The sequence below is a fragment of the Neophocaena asiaeorientalis genome, unplaced genomic scaffold, assembly GCF_003031525.2.
Source record: "Neophocaena asiaeorientalis asiaeorientalis breed wild unplaced genomic scaffold, Neophocaena_asiaeorientalis_V1.1 scaffold26, whole genome shotgun sequence".
Lineage (NCBI taxonomy): Eukaryota > Metazoa > Chordata > Mammalia > Artiodactyla > Phocoenidae > Neophocaena > Neophocaena asiaeorientalis.
In genome coordinates this window covers 9,112,122-9,132,537 of record NW_020173108.1, presented here as the reverse complement: position 1 = coordinate 9,132,537, position 20,416 = coordinate 9,112,122, and the positions used below count along the sequence as shown (strand labels likewise).

At 36.2% G+C, this 20,416-nt stretch overlaps 1 protein-coding gene across 2 annotated transcripts in view; it reads left to right on the top strand.

Moving 5' to 3' along the window:
• Positions 1 to 20,416, top strand: part of FER (FER tyrosine kinase) — a 457,217-nt gene that overhangs the window by 336,702 nt on the left and 100,099 nt on the right. For both annotated transcript variants that reach the window (XM_024743363.1, XM_024743364.1), the window contains one exon: positions 18,187 to 18,310. In XM_024743363.1, the coding sequence (XP_024599131.1) occupies positions 18,187 to 18,310 (124 nt within the window). The remainder of the gene's footprint in view (positions 1 to 18,186; positions 18,311 to 20,416) is intronic.

Genomic DNA, 20,416 nt, shown 5'->3' with positions numbered 1-20,416 from the left:
CCATGTCTTGTTCTTGATCTTAGAGGAAAAGCTTTCAACCTTCCATCATTAAGTATAACTTACATACTTATATGTGGGCTTATCATATGTGGCCTTTATTATGTTATGTTCCTGCTACACCTTATTATTAACAGTTTTTATTAAGAATGGATGTTGAATTTTGTCAAATAGCTTTTCTGTGTCTATTAAGATGATTATATGATTTTTTTCTTTCATTCTATTAATGTGATGTAGCACATTGATTTTGCATATGTTGAACCATTCTTTCATCCCAAATATAAATTCTACTTGATCATAGTTAATGATCCTTCACCTCTCTTAAATGTGTCTGCCTTTTATTCACTGTCCTTAATGTCAGCTACCTTGTCTGACTTTTATACATTGTTTTAATATGAATTTAATACATTATTAAAAGCAAGAATGAAATAGTGCCAGATTTTAACAATAGTTACTAAAGTTAAAAAAGTTGAGACATTTTGGATCAAAAATGTTTCTGAATCAATCTGTGATAGAGTCAGGTATCAGAGAGGGTTATTCCAAGAGAAATTGCATTTAAAGCACAGGATCAATTGTAATGAAGTTTGTTTAGGTTTTCACACCATTTTGATTTCCCCTTACTATGTAAATTAACTGCTAAATCCAGTCTAGTGTGGCCATTTAAACGGAAGTCCTTAAAAAAAAAAATCTTAAGGTAAGGTAAGATAATCTCTTACTGTATCAAGACTTATGGCATTCAGAATAATTTTTAAAAATTATATACATCTCTTATTAATGGAAATTACTTTAAAAAAGCAGGCTGTGGAATTTAATTTTTCAACAATATTCTCCCTATTTACCAATCACATAAAAAGATAATATCAATTTGTTATGGATCATTTACATTGCAAGGCCTTTTGGAAACTCTCTGTCCTTAAGCCTAATAGAAGCAGACCACTTACTCTGGGCCACCCATCAGGGCAATACTCCTGGTTTCCTGGGCCCATTTTCTGGACAGGTCAAGGGCCCATCTTTCCCCTTCCATCTAGTTTTACTACCTTGTCATTAACTTACTTATTTGACTTTCTTTCGTCTGTGGCCAATAACCAGTCTGCATATCATTTGGCTAACAACAGCCAAACAGAAATAAAGGAATAATGGCAAAAGAATGTATATCATACAACAAATATTATTATTATTATTATTATATTTTTTTTTGCGGTACACAGGCCTCTCACTGTTGTGGCCTCTCCCGTTGCGGAGTACAGACTCCAGATGTGCAGGCTCAGCAGCCATGGCTCACAGGCCCAGCCGCTTCGTGGCATGTGGGATCTTCCCAGACCGGGTCACAAACCCACGTCCCCTGCCTGCATCGGCAGGCAGACTCTCAACCACTGCGCCACCAGGGAAGCCCCAACAAATATTATTATTGTTTTTCTTTAACTTTTTCAAATTTGATAAGAGGACTTTATTTTATAAAGGTCTTTAAACATATTATTGGGTTAGTTTTTCATAATTATAAATAAATCTGATTTGTTTTACCCTATATAGTATTGAAGTATTACTATAGTTTTCATTTTAAAGAAGAGGAAATTGTGACTCATAGATTATTTAGTGTAAGCATGTAAATCAAGCGTTTCTGAAATAAACTAGCAATCATCAGTATTAGCAATCACCAGTATCCCCAGAGGGTTGTAAAAGTTCAAGGCTGGGGCCACGGATTAGCTGGGAGTGGTCCACCAGCTGTGAGAAGAACACCTAGAGTATAAGAATAATAAAGGAACAAAATTGAAGACATATACTACTAGTGACATCCCTCTTTACTTCATATTATACAGCAATTAGGGATTCAAGAATATGTCCATGGAATCTATAACGTGTTGCAGGAGTGGTGATCTTGAAAATAATGCTTATGGAGAAGCTGGTAGTATATTAGTTCATTACTAACCAGAACTTTTTTTCACTCCTTATTGTCAAGAAGGTGATTAAAATCCGTATGACTAACTTAATGGTGCATTATTTATATATAACCGTCTCTGGGTAATTTCTCTACATCTTTCTTAAAATGAGTAGTCACTGTCTGACTTCCAGTTTCTTCTTTTTTCTCAGTCAGCTTGGATAGTTCTGCAGAATCAGGCCAGGTCACACTAATGTCCTTTCCTCTTGGGTTTCCCTCAAGAAAGATGTATGTGTTTACTGACTTCTCTCCTTTCACATCATCCAAGTAATGAGATTAAGAAGGTGATGCACTGCTTTAGAGTAGACAACTGTTGTAAAAACTAGGTATATACTCAGTAAATATTTACTAAATCACTCTTACATGATGAACATAGTTACTCACTAGGAATATAAAATACCATAAGTCTTTGCCCTATAGGAGTTGGTCTGTAGGAGTTTACATCTAGAAAATTTTGCCACCGGCAGATTTAAATAGAACGTCCACGTTATGTCTCATATTCGAATACTGTCAAAATTGGTTCCTATGTAACATGAAAGTCCGTGAGAGACGATAACTATAAACCGCATTTTAAAATACAGTTACCAGGTGAATATTTTTGCCATAATTATTACCTGTTCTCTAGGATGAAAGGAAGAGAACAAAGTGAAACTGCATTCATTTTATTTCTTGTTCCCATATATTTACAGACTCTGTGATGTCTTAAATCTTTTCACAACCATACCCACCAAGCTGAATACCAGATTGAGTGAATGATGGGTGGCTTTTAAAGATAAATTTGTACAAAATGTCCTTTTCTGTTTTTTCCAGTAGTAGTGGAAGAAGACTAAATACATTTTGACCAGAATCTGTTTTATCTTACTTGATTAAAATCAATTGAAGAAGATGCTGTGGTTATGGAAGCATCCTAACCACTGCTGCTACACCAGGGGAGAAGGGAAGAGAGAAGAAATAGTCCATAACAGTGAAGGAAAACTTCTCTGGGGGTGATACATATATATAACACTTGCTTCTGTGTAGAAAAGTGGAGAGAGATTGGGAAATTGTTGAAGGCTTTTTTGACTTATGGTGACTCCAGATTAGTGCTCTAAAGTATGGAATGAAAAGTATTCTTTCATCATAAATCTTGAATGTCTTATGGTGTGGTGTTACACCATATTTACTGAGTGAATGAATTGAAAAATGCAGTAATAGTAATTTCAGTTTTTTTTCTCATTTTTTCCTAGCATTAATAAGAGATGTCCTTATTTTGTACAGCTGTAAGTCTGTAAGATAAACAGCGTCTTGGTTATAGAAGGAAGACTTATGCATATAGATACTAGAACCCATAGGTAAAATTCTGGCTTGAGTGTACTGTAGCCAGGCAAGAAAACGATACCTGGAAAAGGTTATAGCTACCCCAGAGAAATCTATTCAAGGCAGAAGGTGTCCTGTCAGATTAGATCCTGCAGATTTTTAGGGCACCCTTTCCCCTGTGTGCATTGCCCATGTAGTGTGCTGTCAGATACGACAGCTGAGCCACTGGCAACTCTATAGCTCCCTTTGTCCTCCTGACCCCACTGCTGGACTAAATGCTAACATGTGCTCTTGAAGCCCTTTCTGGCAATGTGGGTATTAACTAAAGAAGCTCATTTACTTCTGTCAATCTATCCACATTGTTTGGATCATGTTCTTACTATGGTCTACATTTATGGTTATGAGTTTGGTAGTTTAATAAAACTGGTGTCTTTTTTGATAAATAACAATTATTTTTTGTTCCCAGGTATAATGATAAAGTATAACCAAAATGAAAAAGAAAATCCCAGTTATACTTGGCATTTTTCTCTCTGCTTGCTCATTGAGCTTGTATTCATGTCATAAAATGAAAATAATATCCAATAAGAAATAACCAACAATAACTTGAAGAGAATGCCCATGTAATCTAATAATCTAAATCTTTTGTTGGTCTCTCTGTGACATTTAACCTATCACTTTAATGAAAATAGTTTTAATTGCCTATTTGAACTTCATGTTGAACGAAGTGACTTACCTACTGGGCTGTGCCTTCTGGAACTTTATGATAAAATACTTGGAGTACTCCATGTGAGTGGTTTCGAGAAGGTCACATAGATAATAACAACAAAAAAATCTATATAAACAGTGAAATATTTACTGTTTGTAAAGGCGAAGTTTTGGGGTTATGAAGGGATAGAGGCTGCATTACTCATTTCGAATTGGTGATATTGGTAAAAGTCATCTTTTGTTGAATGAGGAAGGAAGATGCTTAAGGATATTACGTCTGAATAATGGGAGTGAATTACCTGGCAAACTGTAAGGCAGGATGATTCCATTTTCTTCCTAGAGTTTGATATCTAAAAACAAAGTTCTCACTAATCCCAAAGTGAACGACTAAGAGTTCAGGTTAAAGCACTAACAGTAAAGGTTAAATGATAGAGGCAAGGAAGAGGATTATAAATTGGATATGCAGAATAAAGTATGTTAATAAAGAAATCATTATTCTCAGATTGCTTGAATGAGATTTCAGAGAAACGATGACCCTGATGATTGGGATGGGGAGAGTCAGGAATGGAGGAGAACGGCTGAGCAGCTCCAGCTTTATCAATAGGTCATACGCACAGATGACAGTGCCAGAGCCCTGGCATAGAGAGAGATGATATTGGGGGTAAGAGTGGAAGGCTTCTATAGTAAATAAAATATGACTGCGTGCACCCTGTCCAAAGTGGAGCATATTAAGACTAGGAACCCAGAGATGGTGACTAAATAATCCTCACTGTCTGTTACACTGAGCTCCTGGCTCTAGATTGGAACTTATAGGTCAGTCTAGCCTAGTCCCTTTATGTAATGGGTGAAATCCAGAGAAATTGAATGATTTACCTAAATTCCTACAACTAATTACTAACAAAGTTGGAATGAGAAGACAGTCTGCAAGTTTATGTAGTAAAACCCTATTAAAGTTAATCTTAAAGATGTATAGAAACTTTTTTTTCCCTTTAGATAACTAAAATTTTACTGAATGAGTGGTTCTTATCTCTTTCCTGAAAGTACTTATCCTAGGTAAACGATTTAAGTCAAATTACTTTAATAAAACTTTTTTTCCCACTTAGATTTGAGAACGTTCAGCGTCATTGGGAACCCATTTCATGATGATCTGAATTAGTAGGAATGCCTGTTTATGGCCAGACATTCTTGTGCTTCTAGAGGATCATCGTTTCAGCACAGACTCATATTCTACCAGAAAAACTCCAAAGAAGGCATTAATTTTTATTTTATATCCAAAATCAAGTTTAAAGAAAAAGATATTTTCGATATTAGAGTGAACCCAATTTAGTTTTTCCTCCTAAGCAGTTACCCAGGAGAAAACGTCAGTATTCATCATCAGTAGTGCCAGTTTAGCGCAAAAAATTCAGCAACGTGAAAATAGAAACAAACACATACAGAAATGTGAGTCTTTGTTCTGTGAATGTTTACTTCTCATGAGCTCTTTGTTTTAATTTATATCTTTCACTTTTAAGGTAAATACAGGTACTTCTCCTTTGTTTTCCCCCCACTGAAATCCTGCTCCATCCTTCACAGCCTTACCTACTTGCTGAATCTTTCTCCAGTTCCATAAGTCAGATTTCATTGTGTGTTTCTGAACTATTACAACATATTACTTGTGTATATATTTAGCTACTATTTCACTGTGTCTTTTAATGTAGTTTATTTCTGAATTTTTTATCTTCCTTATTAGATCGAGAACCACTGGAAGAGAGAGTATCCATTAATCTTTAGTAGACCTTCAGCAATTTACATGGAATCCTATGGAATTGAATTAAGCACTTCCACTTCGGGTCTTAGTTGCAGCACATGGGATCATCCTGTGCAGCACATGGGATCTTCGTTGAGGCGTGCGGGATCTTTCATTGTGGCACTCAGTCTCTTGCAGTGCTTGGGCTTCTCTCTAGTCGTGGTGTGCGGGCTCCAGAGTGTGTGGGCTCTGTAGTTTGCAGCACGTAGGCTCTCTTGTTGAGGCACGCAAGCTCAGTAGTTGTGGCATGCGGGCTTAGTTGCCCCACGGCATGTGGGATCTTAGTTCCCCGACCAGGGACTGAACCCATGTCCCCTGCATTGGAAAGTGGATTCTTTACCACTGGACCACCAAGGAAGTCCCTGTTCACTTTTTTTTTTTTTTCCTGTTCACTTTTCATAATGATGTATGTATGCCTTTCTCTCTCTGTCTCTCTCTTTCTTTCTCTTTATGGTTACTGCTTTCTAAGTTCTAAAAAATCTTCACCTTTACCAAGATCGCAAAGGTATTTCCTATGTTTCCTTCTCAGAGCTTTAAACTTTAGGTCTATAGATCACTTGAAATTAATTTTGTGTAGGTGTGAGGTAGAGATTGGGGTCTGTTTTTCCAAGACAGTTATTGAGTTCTTCCACTACCAGTTCTTTAAAATGGTATATAAATTCTTTACCAGAATTTCCTTTTCCCATTGAATTGCTTTGGTGTCTTACGTATCAATGAATCAGCCATAAGTAGGTGGGTTTATTTCTCGACTCTGTTCTGTTCTGTTGATCTACTTGATTATCCTGAAGCCAAAACATACTCCCTTGACTGTAACTTTATAGTAATTCTTAAAATTGGGTGGTCTGTCTCTTCCCAATTGGCCCTTGTTTTCATCACTATTCTCTATTCTAGATCTTCTGCATTTCCATGTAAAAATTTATAAGCAGCTTGTGAAATCAAACCAAAAATCCTGCTTGGAACTTGGTTGGGATTGCACTTGATCAGTTTGGGGAGAATTGACTCTTAACACTCAATATTAATCTTCCAATCCATGGACTGGGTATATTGTTCCATTTAATTTGCACTTCTTTAATTTCTCAACAGTGTTTTGTAGTTGTCAGTGTAAAAGTGTAACACATCCCTGTCTAAAAGTATTTCTACGTATTTTGGGTTTTGATGCTGTTATAAAGGATATTCTGATGTCAGACTATCCCCTCTTTATTCAGCCAGTGCAGTTGGAGGTGAATTATAGACAGTTAAAATAGCCCCAGGTGGATGAAATGACCAAGAGCTCCTTCAGAAATGAATGATCTCTTACAGAGAGAAGCACTACAGAAAGATACCTGTACTGAGACATCTGGTTCATCTAAAGAACCAAGTGTTATTGACAGTGAGCCAGGAAGTCAGAAGAGTTTCTGCTGAACGCTACCTCAGATTTCTGATGAGCAATTTTAAAATGTGTATATTTTGTTCTCTGATGAGTGAGGATGGCAGTTAGTATTTAACATGAAAGTAGAGACAGAAACAATCAGTTAGACTTTGCATAAGTAGCAGACATTGGATGGGGAGGGTAGAAGGAAATTTGTGATCTCAGTGTAAGTGTGTTTTATGTGTAAATATGATACAAGGGTGATTCAACATATGAAAATCCATAAATGTAAGATAACACATTAACAGAATAAACAACAAAAGTCACAGGATCATCTCAACTGATGCAAGAAAAATATTTGACAAAATTCAACACCTTTTCATGATAAAAACACTCAGTAAACTAGGAATAAAAAAATTATTTCAACATGATAAAGATCATATGGAAAAAAGCTCAGGGCTAACATCATACTCTGTGGTGAAAAACTGAAAGCTTGTTCCTCTAAGATCAGGAACAAGTTAAAGGTGCCCACTCTTACCACTTCTATTTAACATAGTACTGGAAATCCTATAACAGCACTCAAAAATCAGTTGTGGGGGGCTTCCCTTGTGGCGCAGTGGTTGGGAGTCCGCCTGCCGATGCGGGGGACATGGGTTCGTGCCCCGGTCCGGGAGGATCCCGCATGCCGCGGAGCGGCTGGGCCCGTGGGCCGTGGCCGCTGGGCCTGCGCGTCCGGAGCCTGTGCTCTGCGGTGGGAGAGGCCACAGCGGTGAGAGGTCCATGTACCGCAAAAAAAAAAAACAACAAAACAGTTGTGTTATTATACAATAATAATGAACAATCCTAAAAGGAAATTAAGAAAAAATCCCATTCACAATAGCATCAAAAAGAATAAATTGTGTAGGAATAAACTTAACTGAGGAAGTGAAAGACTTGAAAGACTTGTACACTGAAATTATAAAACAATGCTGAAAGAATTGACACGCAAAAAATGGAAAGACATCCTGTGTTTATGAATTGGAAGACTTAATATTGTTAAAATGTTCATACTACTCAATGCAATCTACAGATATGATGCACTCCCTACAAAGTCCCAATGGCATTTTTTGCAGAAATAGAAAAAAAATTCCTAAACTTCACATGGAACATCAAAGGACCAAGTATAGCCAAACCATACTATTGAGAAAGAAGTAAAAATTTAGAGGCTTCATACTTCATGATTTCAAAACCTATTACAAAGCTACAGTAATCAAAACAATATGATACCAGCACAAAGACAGACAGATAGACCAGTGGAACCAAATAGAGATCCCAGAAGTAAACCCTAACATATATAGTCAAATGATCTTTGACAAGAGTGCCAAGACTACAGAATGGGAAAGGATAGTCTCTTCATTAAACAGTATTAGAAAAACTGTATATCCACTTGTAATTGAGTGAAGATGGATGCTTATCTTACACATGTACAAAAGTTAACTGAAAATGGATTAAAGACCTAAATGTAAGATGTGAAACTATAAAACTCCTAGAAGAAATAATAGGGGAAAATTTAATGGCATTGAAATAGGCAATGATTTCTTGGATATGACACCAAAAGCACAGGCAACTAAAGGAAAAATATACACACATAAAATGATACTACATCAAAGTTAAAATCTTCTGCACAACAAAGGAAGCAGTCAACAGAGTGAAAGAGCAACCTACAGCACAGGGGAGAAAAAATTTGCAAATCATATCAGTTAAGGGGTTAATATCCAGAATATATAAAGAATGCCTGTAACTCAATAACAAAACCCCAAATATCTCAATTAAAAAATGGGCAAAGGACTTAAGTATACATTTTTCTAAAGAGATAAACAAATAGCCAACAAGCATATGAAAAGATGCTCAGTATCACTAATCATCAGGAAAATGCAAATCAAAACCACAAAGAGATATTACCACACACCCACTGGGATGATCACTATCAAAAAACAAGACAAACAACCCAGAAAATAATGGGTGTTGGCAAGAATGTGGAGAATTTGAATGCCTTGTGCACTGTTGGTAAATTGGGACAGCCACTAGGGAAAAGAGCATGGAGATTCTTCAAAAAATTAAAAATAGAACTCCAATAATGATCCACCAATTCAACTTCTCTATATATATCCAAAAGAATGGAACAGGATCTTGAAGAGATATTTGCACACCTACATGCATTGTAGCATTTTTCACAATAGTTCAGAGGTGGAAACAGCCTACATGTCCATCATGTCCATCATTGGGTGACTGGATTAAGAAAATGTGCCATGTACAATGGAATATTCTTCAGCCTTAAAGAAAGAAGAAAATCCTGTCAAAATCTGCAGCATGGATGAACCTTGACGACATTATGTTAGGTGAAATAAGCCAATCACAAAAAGTCAAATACTGTATAATTCCACTTTATATGAGGTATCTAAAGTAATCAAACTCATAGAGAGAGAAAATAGGATGGTGGTTGCCACGGGCTGTATGGAGGGGGAAACAGAGTTGGTCATTAGGTATATAGAGTTTCAGTCATGCAAGATGAGAAGGTTCTAGAGCTCTGTTGTACAATATTGTGAATATAGTTAACAGTATTATACTATACGCTTAAAATTATGAGGATAAATTTGAGGGGTTTTTTGCCACAACTTTCTAAAAAGTGAAAAAGGAGACTCTGGTTTTTTCTGATTTTTCCTTAATACTGACATTCCAAACTCTTTGCTGCAATGTGTTCTTTAAAAGTATATATATTTTTTTTTTTTTTTTTTTTTTTTCACTGCTGTGGCCTCTCCCGTTGCTGAGCACAGGTTCCGGACGCGCAGGCTCAGCGGCCATGGCTCACGGGCCCAGCCGCTCCGCGGCATGCGGGATCCTCCCGGACCGGGGCACGAACCCGTGTCCCCTGCATCGGCAGGCGGACTCTCAACCACTGTGCCACCAGGGAAGCCCCTAAAAGTATATTTTAAAGTAATAATTTTTATTTTGATATAAAGTTTCATAACTTGTGAAAGTATTTCTGATCAAAACCTTTGTGTAAATTCTGACCATATCCAACAAAAATGGGTAAATGTGAAGATATAAATATATGTTTCTATTTTAGATAACAAGATTATGTAATAGGTCTTAATAAAGTAGTCACTGATATCATTGATTTGGGGAATATAATGTCTCTAAAATATCTAGCCTATGATAAATTCAATTTCTAAAAATATTGCTAGCTTTTATAAACATTTTCCCTTATTAAATGTAAACATACTTTTGGATTTGTCTTTTTATCCCACATCTCTTTAAAAATCTAAGGAAGCTTGAATTGATACCTTTTTCTTTTTCTCTGCATTTTTTCTGTACTAGATAGAGACATCAAAATAAGCATTCCATTGAATTTTTTATTTAGAAAAAATGCCATTGTAGCATCTAAGTATTTAAAGGGTATTCCAGGAGCCAGCATCTTTATACACCTGATCTTCCTGTCCATTCTTTATATTTTATATCAAAGGCAGCTTTGAGGGGCATAAGAAGCCACAAATAGAAAAGTAAGTCGTTTGGCCTGAAAGCAGGGAGAGACGGACTGTGGAATTTCTTTGTCTTGGTGGCAGACAGTGCGTTGTGGCTGGAGAGGACGGCGGGTGATTTGTGATCTCGCTCTATTATGTTTTTGTGTGTAACTGTGTGTGTCAGCCTTAGGACATAAAATTAATTGGTGAATCTACCTTTTCAGCTTCCTTTTTTAGCATTAAAAAGTAGCACTATTGAGCCCTCATGCAAAAAACACACAGTGAAAAGTAAAATCTTGGTTCAAAGTAGCCAAAGCAATCATAAGAACCTTTGAATGAAAGGGCCTACAGCTATGTGGAATACTGAGTAATATCTCAAACCAAGAGTCAGCAAACTTTTTCTATAAAGGGCCAGATAGTAAAATGTTTAGGCATCAGTTTCTTGTCACAACTCTGGCCTCATAGCTTGAAAGCATCTGTAGATAGTATGTAAATGAACAAGTGTGGTGGCTTTCCAATAAAACTTTATTTACAAAAACAGGCAGTGGGCTGACTTTGGCCTCTAGGCCATAGTTTGTAGACACTTGCCTTAGAATTTCAATTATATCACCAAAATCACCACCTTAAGAATAAAAGTCAGGTCGATTCAGTTCCCTCCCCCACAATATGAAAAAGCTGATTATCTCCAAAGTACTTTCTGGAAACTGACATTCTGATGGTTTGTGAAAGTTGACTCTGGCATCTGTCCTGGCAGACCACATGTCTAGCAAGATTATAGCTGGTGCCCCTTGAACCAGCAAGTTCAAAATACTGTGAAATGCACTCTTTTATTTCATAGAACTGTTATCATGACCGTTAGGGAGTTATGTTCTCAGAGATCATCTACAAAGGAGAAATGCAAAAGGTCCCGGTACTCTGCAGTGCTGGCAGAGCATGGCTATTAGGAAACCTCATCTGAAAAGACTAATGTCATGTATTAATCTAAACTGGGAAAACCACACACTCAGCTCTGCCTTTGGCCTAGCCGAACTACGTTACTTAGGTAGCAGGCTGTTCATAAGTTGTGTCTTTAAAAAGAGCATGATGGTATCAGAAAAGCCAGTATATTCTTGGAGTCACTTTCAGTTTTTCAGTGTTTCATGTTTCTCATCTTTCCCCACAAACTGACCCATGTCTAGCTTTAGTACAGAGTCTTTTCAGATCTAATGCTTTTGTCTTTTTTTTTGGAGGGGGGGAGGTGGATAATTCTTAGTATAAGCCTTCATCACCTCAATTAACAACTCGCATGTTCTCCCGGCTAATCTCTCTTTCTGTGAAATCCATCTCTCCTAAGTATAACCTACATGTACCAGTCAGTATTCTCTGCTTCAGTGTTTGATGGATCCTTTCTTCTTCAAGAACTTGTTTTGGCTTACCTCCTATTATATAAAACCTATTCTGTGTCTCATTGGGTAAAAGTTGAATCAGCATTCATTGTTTATGATTATCATATAGATTTTTTCCCCTTATTTTTGATGGGCTGGCTAACAGTCAAAACTCTATTGACTTAAAGTTTATTTTTGTTTTAAATAAGAACTCTGAACAATGACATAAATGGAGCCCTCATAATAGCTCTCTATAATTGTTGCTTTGATTACGATCCTGTTTTAGATGTATAAGTGAATACAACTAAACCAAACTTCTCAGGAATAAATTGATAACCTAAAAAACAAGGGTAATGAATTATACATTTTATATATCACTAGGGACTAGTATCTCTTAGTTTAATAACCTTTGAAGTTGTTTGAAGATAAATTAAGATCTCTACATGATTCAATGACAAGAAGTCATTAGTGGTATGGCCCTGATGATCCCTTTTCTCAAATGACAAATTGATAAATTAGTATTCTTGTTTACATAATAATCTCTCCAAGTTTGTTTAATATGATCAGGTCCTCAGAGTCCCATTAATACTGAAAGAACGGGTAGGATCAGATTTTCACAGCACAGAGTAAGAAATCTTTGAGAAAGAGCTGCTGAGAATAAAATGGTCTTTTATCCTCTTACTAAAAGTTGGCTGCAAACAAAATAAAGCACTTCTATTTATTATTTCCTAATTGTTCCAGACATTTATATATATATATGTGTATATATATATACATATATATTATCTTTTTAATTCTCAAGGTCTTCTAATATAGATACTATTTTATCCATAAAGAATCGTTGAGTGCCAATACAGGATATATATCAAAAAACTTGGAGCTTGTATTCGTTCACTTAATTGGAAAATCTAGAGGGAAATCACTCTTGAGGCAGTATGTGATCCAGTGGATCAAACATGTCACCAAAAAGTATTCTTTTTCCTTTACTCTTTCTGCTTTCCATAGTGATAGCTTCATCCCAAGGCTGCCAGTCTTTGTGGTGCTACATGCTGTCCTGTACACTTCCACTTACAGAGAATGCTTCTTTCCTGGTACTTCTCTCAAAAAAAAAAAAAAGTTTATTACATGCTTTAAAGTATCTCCTTGTATCTCAGTGGCCTAAATTAAACTATGTGCCTATCCCCGAGTCAGTCACTGGGAAATGGACTCCATTGATTGGGTTAAGCGAATCTAGGATCACCTTTATTGTTGAGGTGAGGTAAATACTTTCTAAAATGGGAGAAGGGCAGTCTCCTAAAGGAAATTGAGGTGAATGAGGGAAAATTGATGTGCGACAAACAACCAGTCCCTGCTACAACTCTTCCTTATTTTATATGCAAAATAACTTCAACAAAAATAATGATAAGTTGTAGTGTTTATTGTGTGTACCATGTGCTAGGCATATGCTTAGTGCTTTAGACACATTTTAGTCTTCAAAACCATCTTGAGAAATAAAAGGAATTAATCCTTACGGGTTTTTTATTTTGCGATACGCGGGCCTCTCACTGCTGTGGCCTCTCCTGCCGCGGAGCACAGGCTCCGGACGCGCAGGCTCAGCGGCCACGGCTCACAGGCCCAGCCGCTCCGCGGCATGTGGGATCCTCCCAGACCAGGGCACAAACCCACGTCCCCAGCATCGGCAGGCGGACTCCCAACCACTGCCCCACCACGGAAGCCCAATCCTTATGTTTTAAAGAAGTTTAGAGAGATTGAACAACTTACCCCAGGTCACATAGCTAATCATGTACCCGAAAGTGGGGTCTGGCTGCTCACCGCTCAAAAGCCAATAAAGAGGCCAGGTTAGGGGAGAGGAAAGTTTGCTTTATTTTGGATGCTGGCAACCAGGGTGGAGGCGGGGGTGGACACCTGTCCAAAGGCCGACTTCCTCCACCCGTCGCCCCGACAATCAGGGGGCAAGAGCTTTTATAGACAGAGGGAGGGGACTACATGCAAAAACAATACAGTCAGCTCTGACAGTCATCCTGAAATTGGTCATCGGTAGTCTGACAGTGTCATCTTGATTGTCCTAGGTACAGTTAATCTTCAGTTCCAGGCTCGGTTTGTTTCCATTTCTTTGAGGCCAATTCTCAGAATTGTGGCAGCTTATGTCATGGCCACAGCCTAGCCATCATGTAGTTAACTTCTTCCACCTGGTGGTGGTTTCAGTATCTGTAAGACAGCTCACAGGATAAGGCTCAGAATATTATCTACAGCCCTTAAGGAGGAACTAAAGGTCCTCGACTATGCTTAATGACTAAACTATTATTATTTGGTCTCCTTTGACTGTTTTCCTCTGTTTCTGCATTTTCTCACTTCTCTGATTAAACGTATTCTTTAGCTAAAGTTTTTCCACAGACAAAAGGCAGGCTGAGGACATAGGGCGAGGCAAGGACCGTAGGGCCTGCTCCATTTCAATCAGACCTAGATCAGCACGATTTCAATATCCATGTTCCTTTCACCATGTAATGCTGTCTCGTTAGTAAACTAAAAGTTGGCTATAAAAACATGCTAAGAATTGTCTTAGAAATTCATCACTGGTGAAGAATTCTAGAAAATAATCCATCCTGTCTTGGTTTAATGTGCCATACAGAAATAAGCTTTGGTAAGATAGAGTTACAAAGGGGGAGTTATTATCTTGTTTTACCCAGGTATGAACACCACCATCTTATTGCAGTGGTCAGGTTGGGCTACTCCAGCCACACACATACACACATGCATATGCAAACATGTATACACATGTGCTGCACATATGATTATTGTATGTATCACACATTCTAAGAGAGGTTCTTTAAACTGCCACAATGAAAATGACAAAAGAATGAGTTCAAAGAAACAGACACTGTCTCCTACAGTAACCTCACAGTGAATACTACAGATCATATCATCTGATGTCAGTCTCCAGTTCTTCTTCACTAAATGATAATAATCAGGTACAGTCCCCACAGAAATGTTTCTGGCCCAGTCTGAATTATTTTCTTGGTATCCTAGCTTTAGTCTCATAGTCTGTCCTTTGGAGAGTTTAATTTTTGCTTCAGGGTCTTAATGGCTACACTCACCCAATGCTAATTATTTAATTTTTTTCCTGAAGACCTTGCTTCTCAATAGTGTTCTGCAGGAAGCTGACTAGGGCTGTGGAATGGTGCAGCTCTGCTACTTTACTTAAGATCACTGTGTCTGTGGCATGAATAACTATAAATTGGAAATAAATTTAAAACTTACTTTAATGATTTAGTGATTTTAAGCAAAAAACTTCTCTAAGGTAGAAATAGTCTTGGATTAACTAAGAGACAATCAGATACCCTTTGTCTGTATCTTTGGCTGTGTCACAGTATTCTGATAGCTGTATCTAACTCTACCTTCCTAGTACTTTTTTTTTTTTTTTTTTTTTGCGGGACGCAGGCCTCTCACTTTTACCTCTCTCTTCCTAGTTTTTTTTTTTTTTTTTTTTTTGCGGTACGCAGGCCTCTCACTGTTGTGGCCTCTCCCGTTGCGGAGCACAGGCTCCGGACGCCCAGGCTCAGCGGCCATAGCTCACGGGCCCAGCCGCTCCGCAGCATGTGGGATCTTCCCGGACCAGGGCACGAACCCACGTCCCCTGCATCAGCAGGCGGACTCTCAACCACTGCGCCACCAGGGAAGCCCTACCTTCCTAGTACTTTATCTTTATTGACTTGGCATCACTTTTCAGCCAATTTTTAATTATATTTAAGTGTTGTCTTTTCTTTGTTTATTAATCTGGTGTGCATTTGTTCGTTTACACTCTTATCTATTAAGGATTGCTTCTTTGCAAATTATGTTTTTAAATGATGCAGTTTGTAAGGCAGTGGTGTTACAGAAGCATCTATCAAGATGAGCTCAGAGTCTTAAATGTACTAAGTTTTATTGTTGGAATCTAAAGAATTTTATGGCATCTGTCAGGTGCCATTGATAAGCGATGTAATGTCATCCTTTTCTAAACATTATTTTAACATTGAACAAGTACTTGAAAAGCATAGTTCTAACCATTGGAGAGAAGCTAAGGAAGAAATGTTTAAAATTAATAAAAAATTTCATGGGTAGCTTGTCTTCATGCTTATTGAGGTATTATTACGTGCTAGACATCCTGTGGTGGGCACTGAAATTAGCATGCTGAACAACAGAAGCGCAGTTGTCTTCACAGGGTTTACAGGCTGGGCCGGGGATTGGGGGTATGAAGAGGATTATGTGAAAGACTAGTTTAAAAAGAGCAGGAGGCAGAAGGAAAAGTGCTGAATGAGAGCTAGTTTTGGAAAGAAATAATATTAGGATTCCGCAGAACACTGGTGATGCTTTAATCAAATTGCAGGAAAGATTTTTTCATTTGAAAGTTATTCCGTAGCTTAGAAAAAATGTTATGTGGTTTCAAGACCAGAAGGGTGCACTTTTTCTAAACTAGGCCAATGTATATCTAACAAAATAACTAATATATGTGAATATTGGTCCAGGAAGTAACTTGAACTAAATATTGATTTCAAGTCCATTTTAATAGATATTTTTTGAACGTACTAAGTTGAGAAATTAGTGGTAATTTTGCTGTTTACTGTTGCATTTAGGTGTTTTTGTTTCAGAAAATTAAGTCAAGCTTGATAGAAGCTATTTCAGTAATGTTCATAGTAATAAATTTGATATTCTCTTTAAAAGAACAGGAAAAAAAGTAAATTATCTGACACCATTAAGATTATTTTTAAAGCATATAGCTTAGTGATTTTGCAAATGGTCCACCTAAATTTCTGTAATACTGATTTGTGAATAGAAGAGATTAGAAAAAGAACTTTCTAAGGAGAGTTAGGCAGTTTTTTATTTTCTAGGTATTCTCATTAAAGAAAAAGCCATTAAGTCTTCACCTCTAGAGTTGTTCTATTTAAGGAGGCCTAGATCCCTGGTGAAGAGGATGAAAAACATCAGGAAATGACAATTAAAATGTTAATCCCTCTTGCGAAATTCTGGCTTAATATCGGAGAGCCTAATAGAAAGAGAAAGTAGGGATGACTGTTTTTAGAGAACATTCATTCTAATATACTTTAACTTGGTTTTGTTTTGTTTTGTTTAATAATGCAATACATTACACTATACATTAACAAGGAAATTGTTTAATGCCATGCTGTTAGTGAATGCAGTCTAAGGCTACCCTATTTAACATGGTTGTCACTGGCCCTATGTGGCTCCTGAGCTCTTGAATTTTTGAAATGTATCTAGTGCTTCTAAAAAACTGAATTTTGAATTTCATTTAATTTTAATTGATTTAAGTTTTAAAATTTAATTTAATTTCCAGTAACATGATTCAATTATTAGAAAAGGTTAAGTATGTTTGGAACAACCTAGGTATGTGAATCTACTTTTTTAACTGTAAATTTGATGAAATCTAAATACAGATCGAATACTTCAGATGGAAATTTGCATCTAAATTGAGATGTCCCATACATGTAAAATACACAACATATTTTAAAGACTTAGGATGATAAAATGTGAAATATGTCCACAATAATTTTGTAATGATGCATGTTGATTTAATAATATTTTATATATATTGAGCTAAAGAAAAAACATACTATTTCAGCCACTTTCACCTTTTTATTGTTGTTACTTTTTAAAATGTGGCTACCGGTATGCTTAAAATTACTATGTGGCTTGCATTACATTTTTTTTGGACCATGCTGTTTTATGGAGTTTCTCTAAGTCATCACTGGAATTCATTTGATGCACAAAAATGCAATCTGACTCAGCAACTAAATCGTATCAAAATCATAGTTTTCTTTTTCTTTTCCTGTCTGACTCTACTATTAGTGATGGTGTTGTTAATCATTTACTCTTTTAACTCATAATAATTGTAATCTTTTATTTGGTATTAGAGAAAATAAGATTTCTTAGAAAATTTTATCCAGGCAAATTTGTGAGAAACTGTGACAGAGGAAAGTCTGTCTTTGTATGACTTTGGATATTATTATGTGTTGGGTAATATACAGTGTGAAGCACTTAAAGTACTTAAACTGCATCTAAGAAAATTCATGGTGTCTTGGTGTCTGCTTTCTAATAAGATGTGTTCTTTTCATATTTTCTTTTATCCTCACCTTAAATGAAATGGGCAAAAAGTATGGTTAAATGTGTAATGCTTTTTGTTCTGTCAGGTATCTCTAATAGGTGATAAATATGACTTTCATCATGATCTTGTCTCATTGCTCATCTGTCAATTCTTCTAGGAGGTGATTTCCTCTCCTTTCTGAGAAAGAAGAAGGATGAAATAAAACTCAAGCAATTAGTGAAATTTTCATTAGATGCTGCTTCTGGTATGGCCTATCTTGAGAGTAAAAACTGTATACACAGGTAAGGAGAATATTTTTTAAACATTTTCCAGTTTTATTAATAGGGTATTAGAAAACTGATATACTTGCTATCATAAAGCAGTGAATTTCTTTCACAAAACATGTATTTTCTTGTTGGTTTTCATATTTTGTGTGAAAGCATTCTTTGACAGTTGCCTACTTAGTTTACAGAAACACTTGTTTTCTGTCTTCCTGGGGTAAGTATACCTCATTAGACAATGACTTACTAATTAAAATTTGTTTTATTATAATCATGAATGGCATAGTGATAAGATATACCACAAGTTAGTCATATAAGCAGCTACAAACTTATAGCCAAATAAGATTGTTTCATGTGTTACCTATTCTCCTTTTTCAAAGAAATTACTTAGAAAGTTACAGAAAATCCTACTAGTAAAACAATTCATGACAGTGAATTTGGCCAAGGGTAAAAGATTTGAGCACACTAGTTATTACAAAGGAGATTTTAGCAAACTTTCTCTAATTATATCAAGACCATCAACTTGGTTTTAATGCTTTATAGATTGTGGTTTTAGCTGCTTGTAGCTGAAAGTAATCTTTTTTTGCTAAGTGTGAATACAAACTAAGATCTCTTGCAGAATTCATGTCAGATCCTAAATATGGCTAAGTGTATATAAGCAAAATAAAGTGGGGGATTTGGTGTCGTTTTTATTTGCTTGAAACAGCACATGATACTGTTTAACGTGGGGAGGGTTCATTGTCAGATTGAAGCATTGTGAAGTTTAAGCTGGTTGGTTATTGAGGTATATTTTTCTCTCATGTGCTTCATTATGCAGCCTTTGACTTCATATTCTTGTGAGGTTGTACAACATAGAATTGCAGCAGAACAAAGTTATATGCACCTTAAATATACATTTATTTGATCTCAATGAATATTTTTTACTTAATTCCCCCCAAAAATTTTGCTTAGTGTTCAGTTTTATTCTGAAACTAAAATTATGGCTTATGTTTCAAATATAGTTCAACAGTCACTTGTGTTTTAAAATACATTTCAGTAGGGATACTATTTTTCTGGAAATTAAAACAACTAAAACTAAGCTATCATATTCCTGTTTTACTTTCTATGAATATAGACTGTATTTACTTTCAATGATTGTAGATCAAATCACATTGTAATATATATTTGTGAAGACTAAAACAATTGATTTTGGACAAGAATTGCATTATCACTAATTTCATTACTTCATGTTAAAAGTAACAATTAAGGATTTTGCCCTTTATTTAGAGAAAACCTATAATTTTGATTGCTCAGGTGTTAAAGCTACTTTGGGTATCACATTCTCTACTGCAGTTTTTATCGTGTCTCAGATTTTTTTTTAACTCGTAGACTATTTATAGCTTTAAGTCATAATAAATACACGTTCTTGAAACTGTTTTAATGTCAGTTACCAGTAGCAGTCTTTAATTTCTGGTGTGTTGTGGTTGAGGGAACTGTTGTTTCAATTTCTTGCTGCCTTTAGTGATTGCTTTTCTTGCAAATGGATGATTGTATTTTTTTAAGTGCCTCTATCATGAGAATTGAAACCATTCTAAATTGCCGATGGCAGTTAGCTTTTAAAAATTTATCCCACTTACAGAACCATAACATTATCTGCTGTAATTTTATTTTCCCATTTTGGTTTTTAAGAATTTTCATGAATTTCCAAATTTTTGAAAGTCAACCCGCGCTTGACCACATATCCTAGAAGATTGTACATAGTCCTGTACTATTTGCCTGGGGGTAAGGTTTCTGATTGAACATCTTGAACAATGTTGGTGAGAGCAGGTTTGACAAATAGGTTTCAGTGCCGACTTTCAGTGATGGGTAGTGGCTGTCTGTGTTGTGCATTGAGAAGGATTCCAGGATCAGTGACAAAGAGTACAGTGATCAATTAGTCACATCTGTCAGGGTGCTGACAGGCATTAACACAAAAACTCCGAATTTGTCATCTGTCACATAGAATATTTTCTTTTTGTCTTTATTTTCATAAATACATTTTTGATACGATTTTCATTACTAACTATATTATAACAACAATATAATATTTTTCTATAATCACTTCCACTGATACCTTCTAAACTATTTGCTATTCTTATTTCTCTTGTT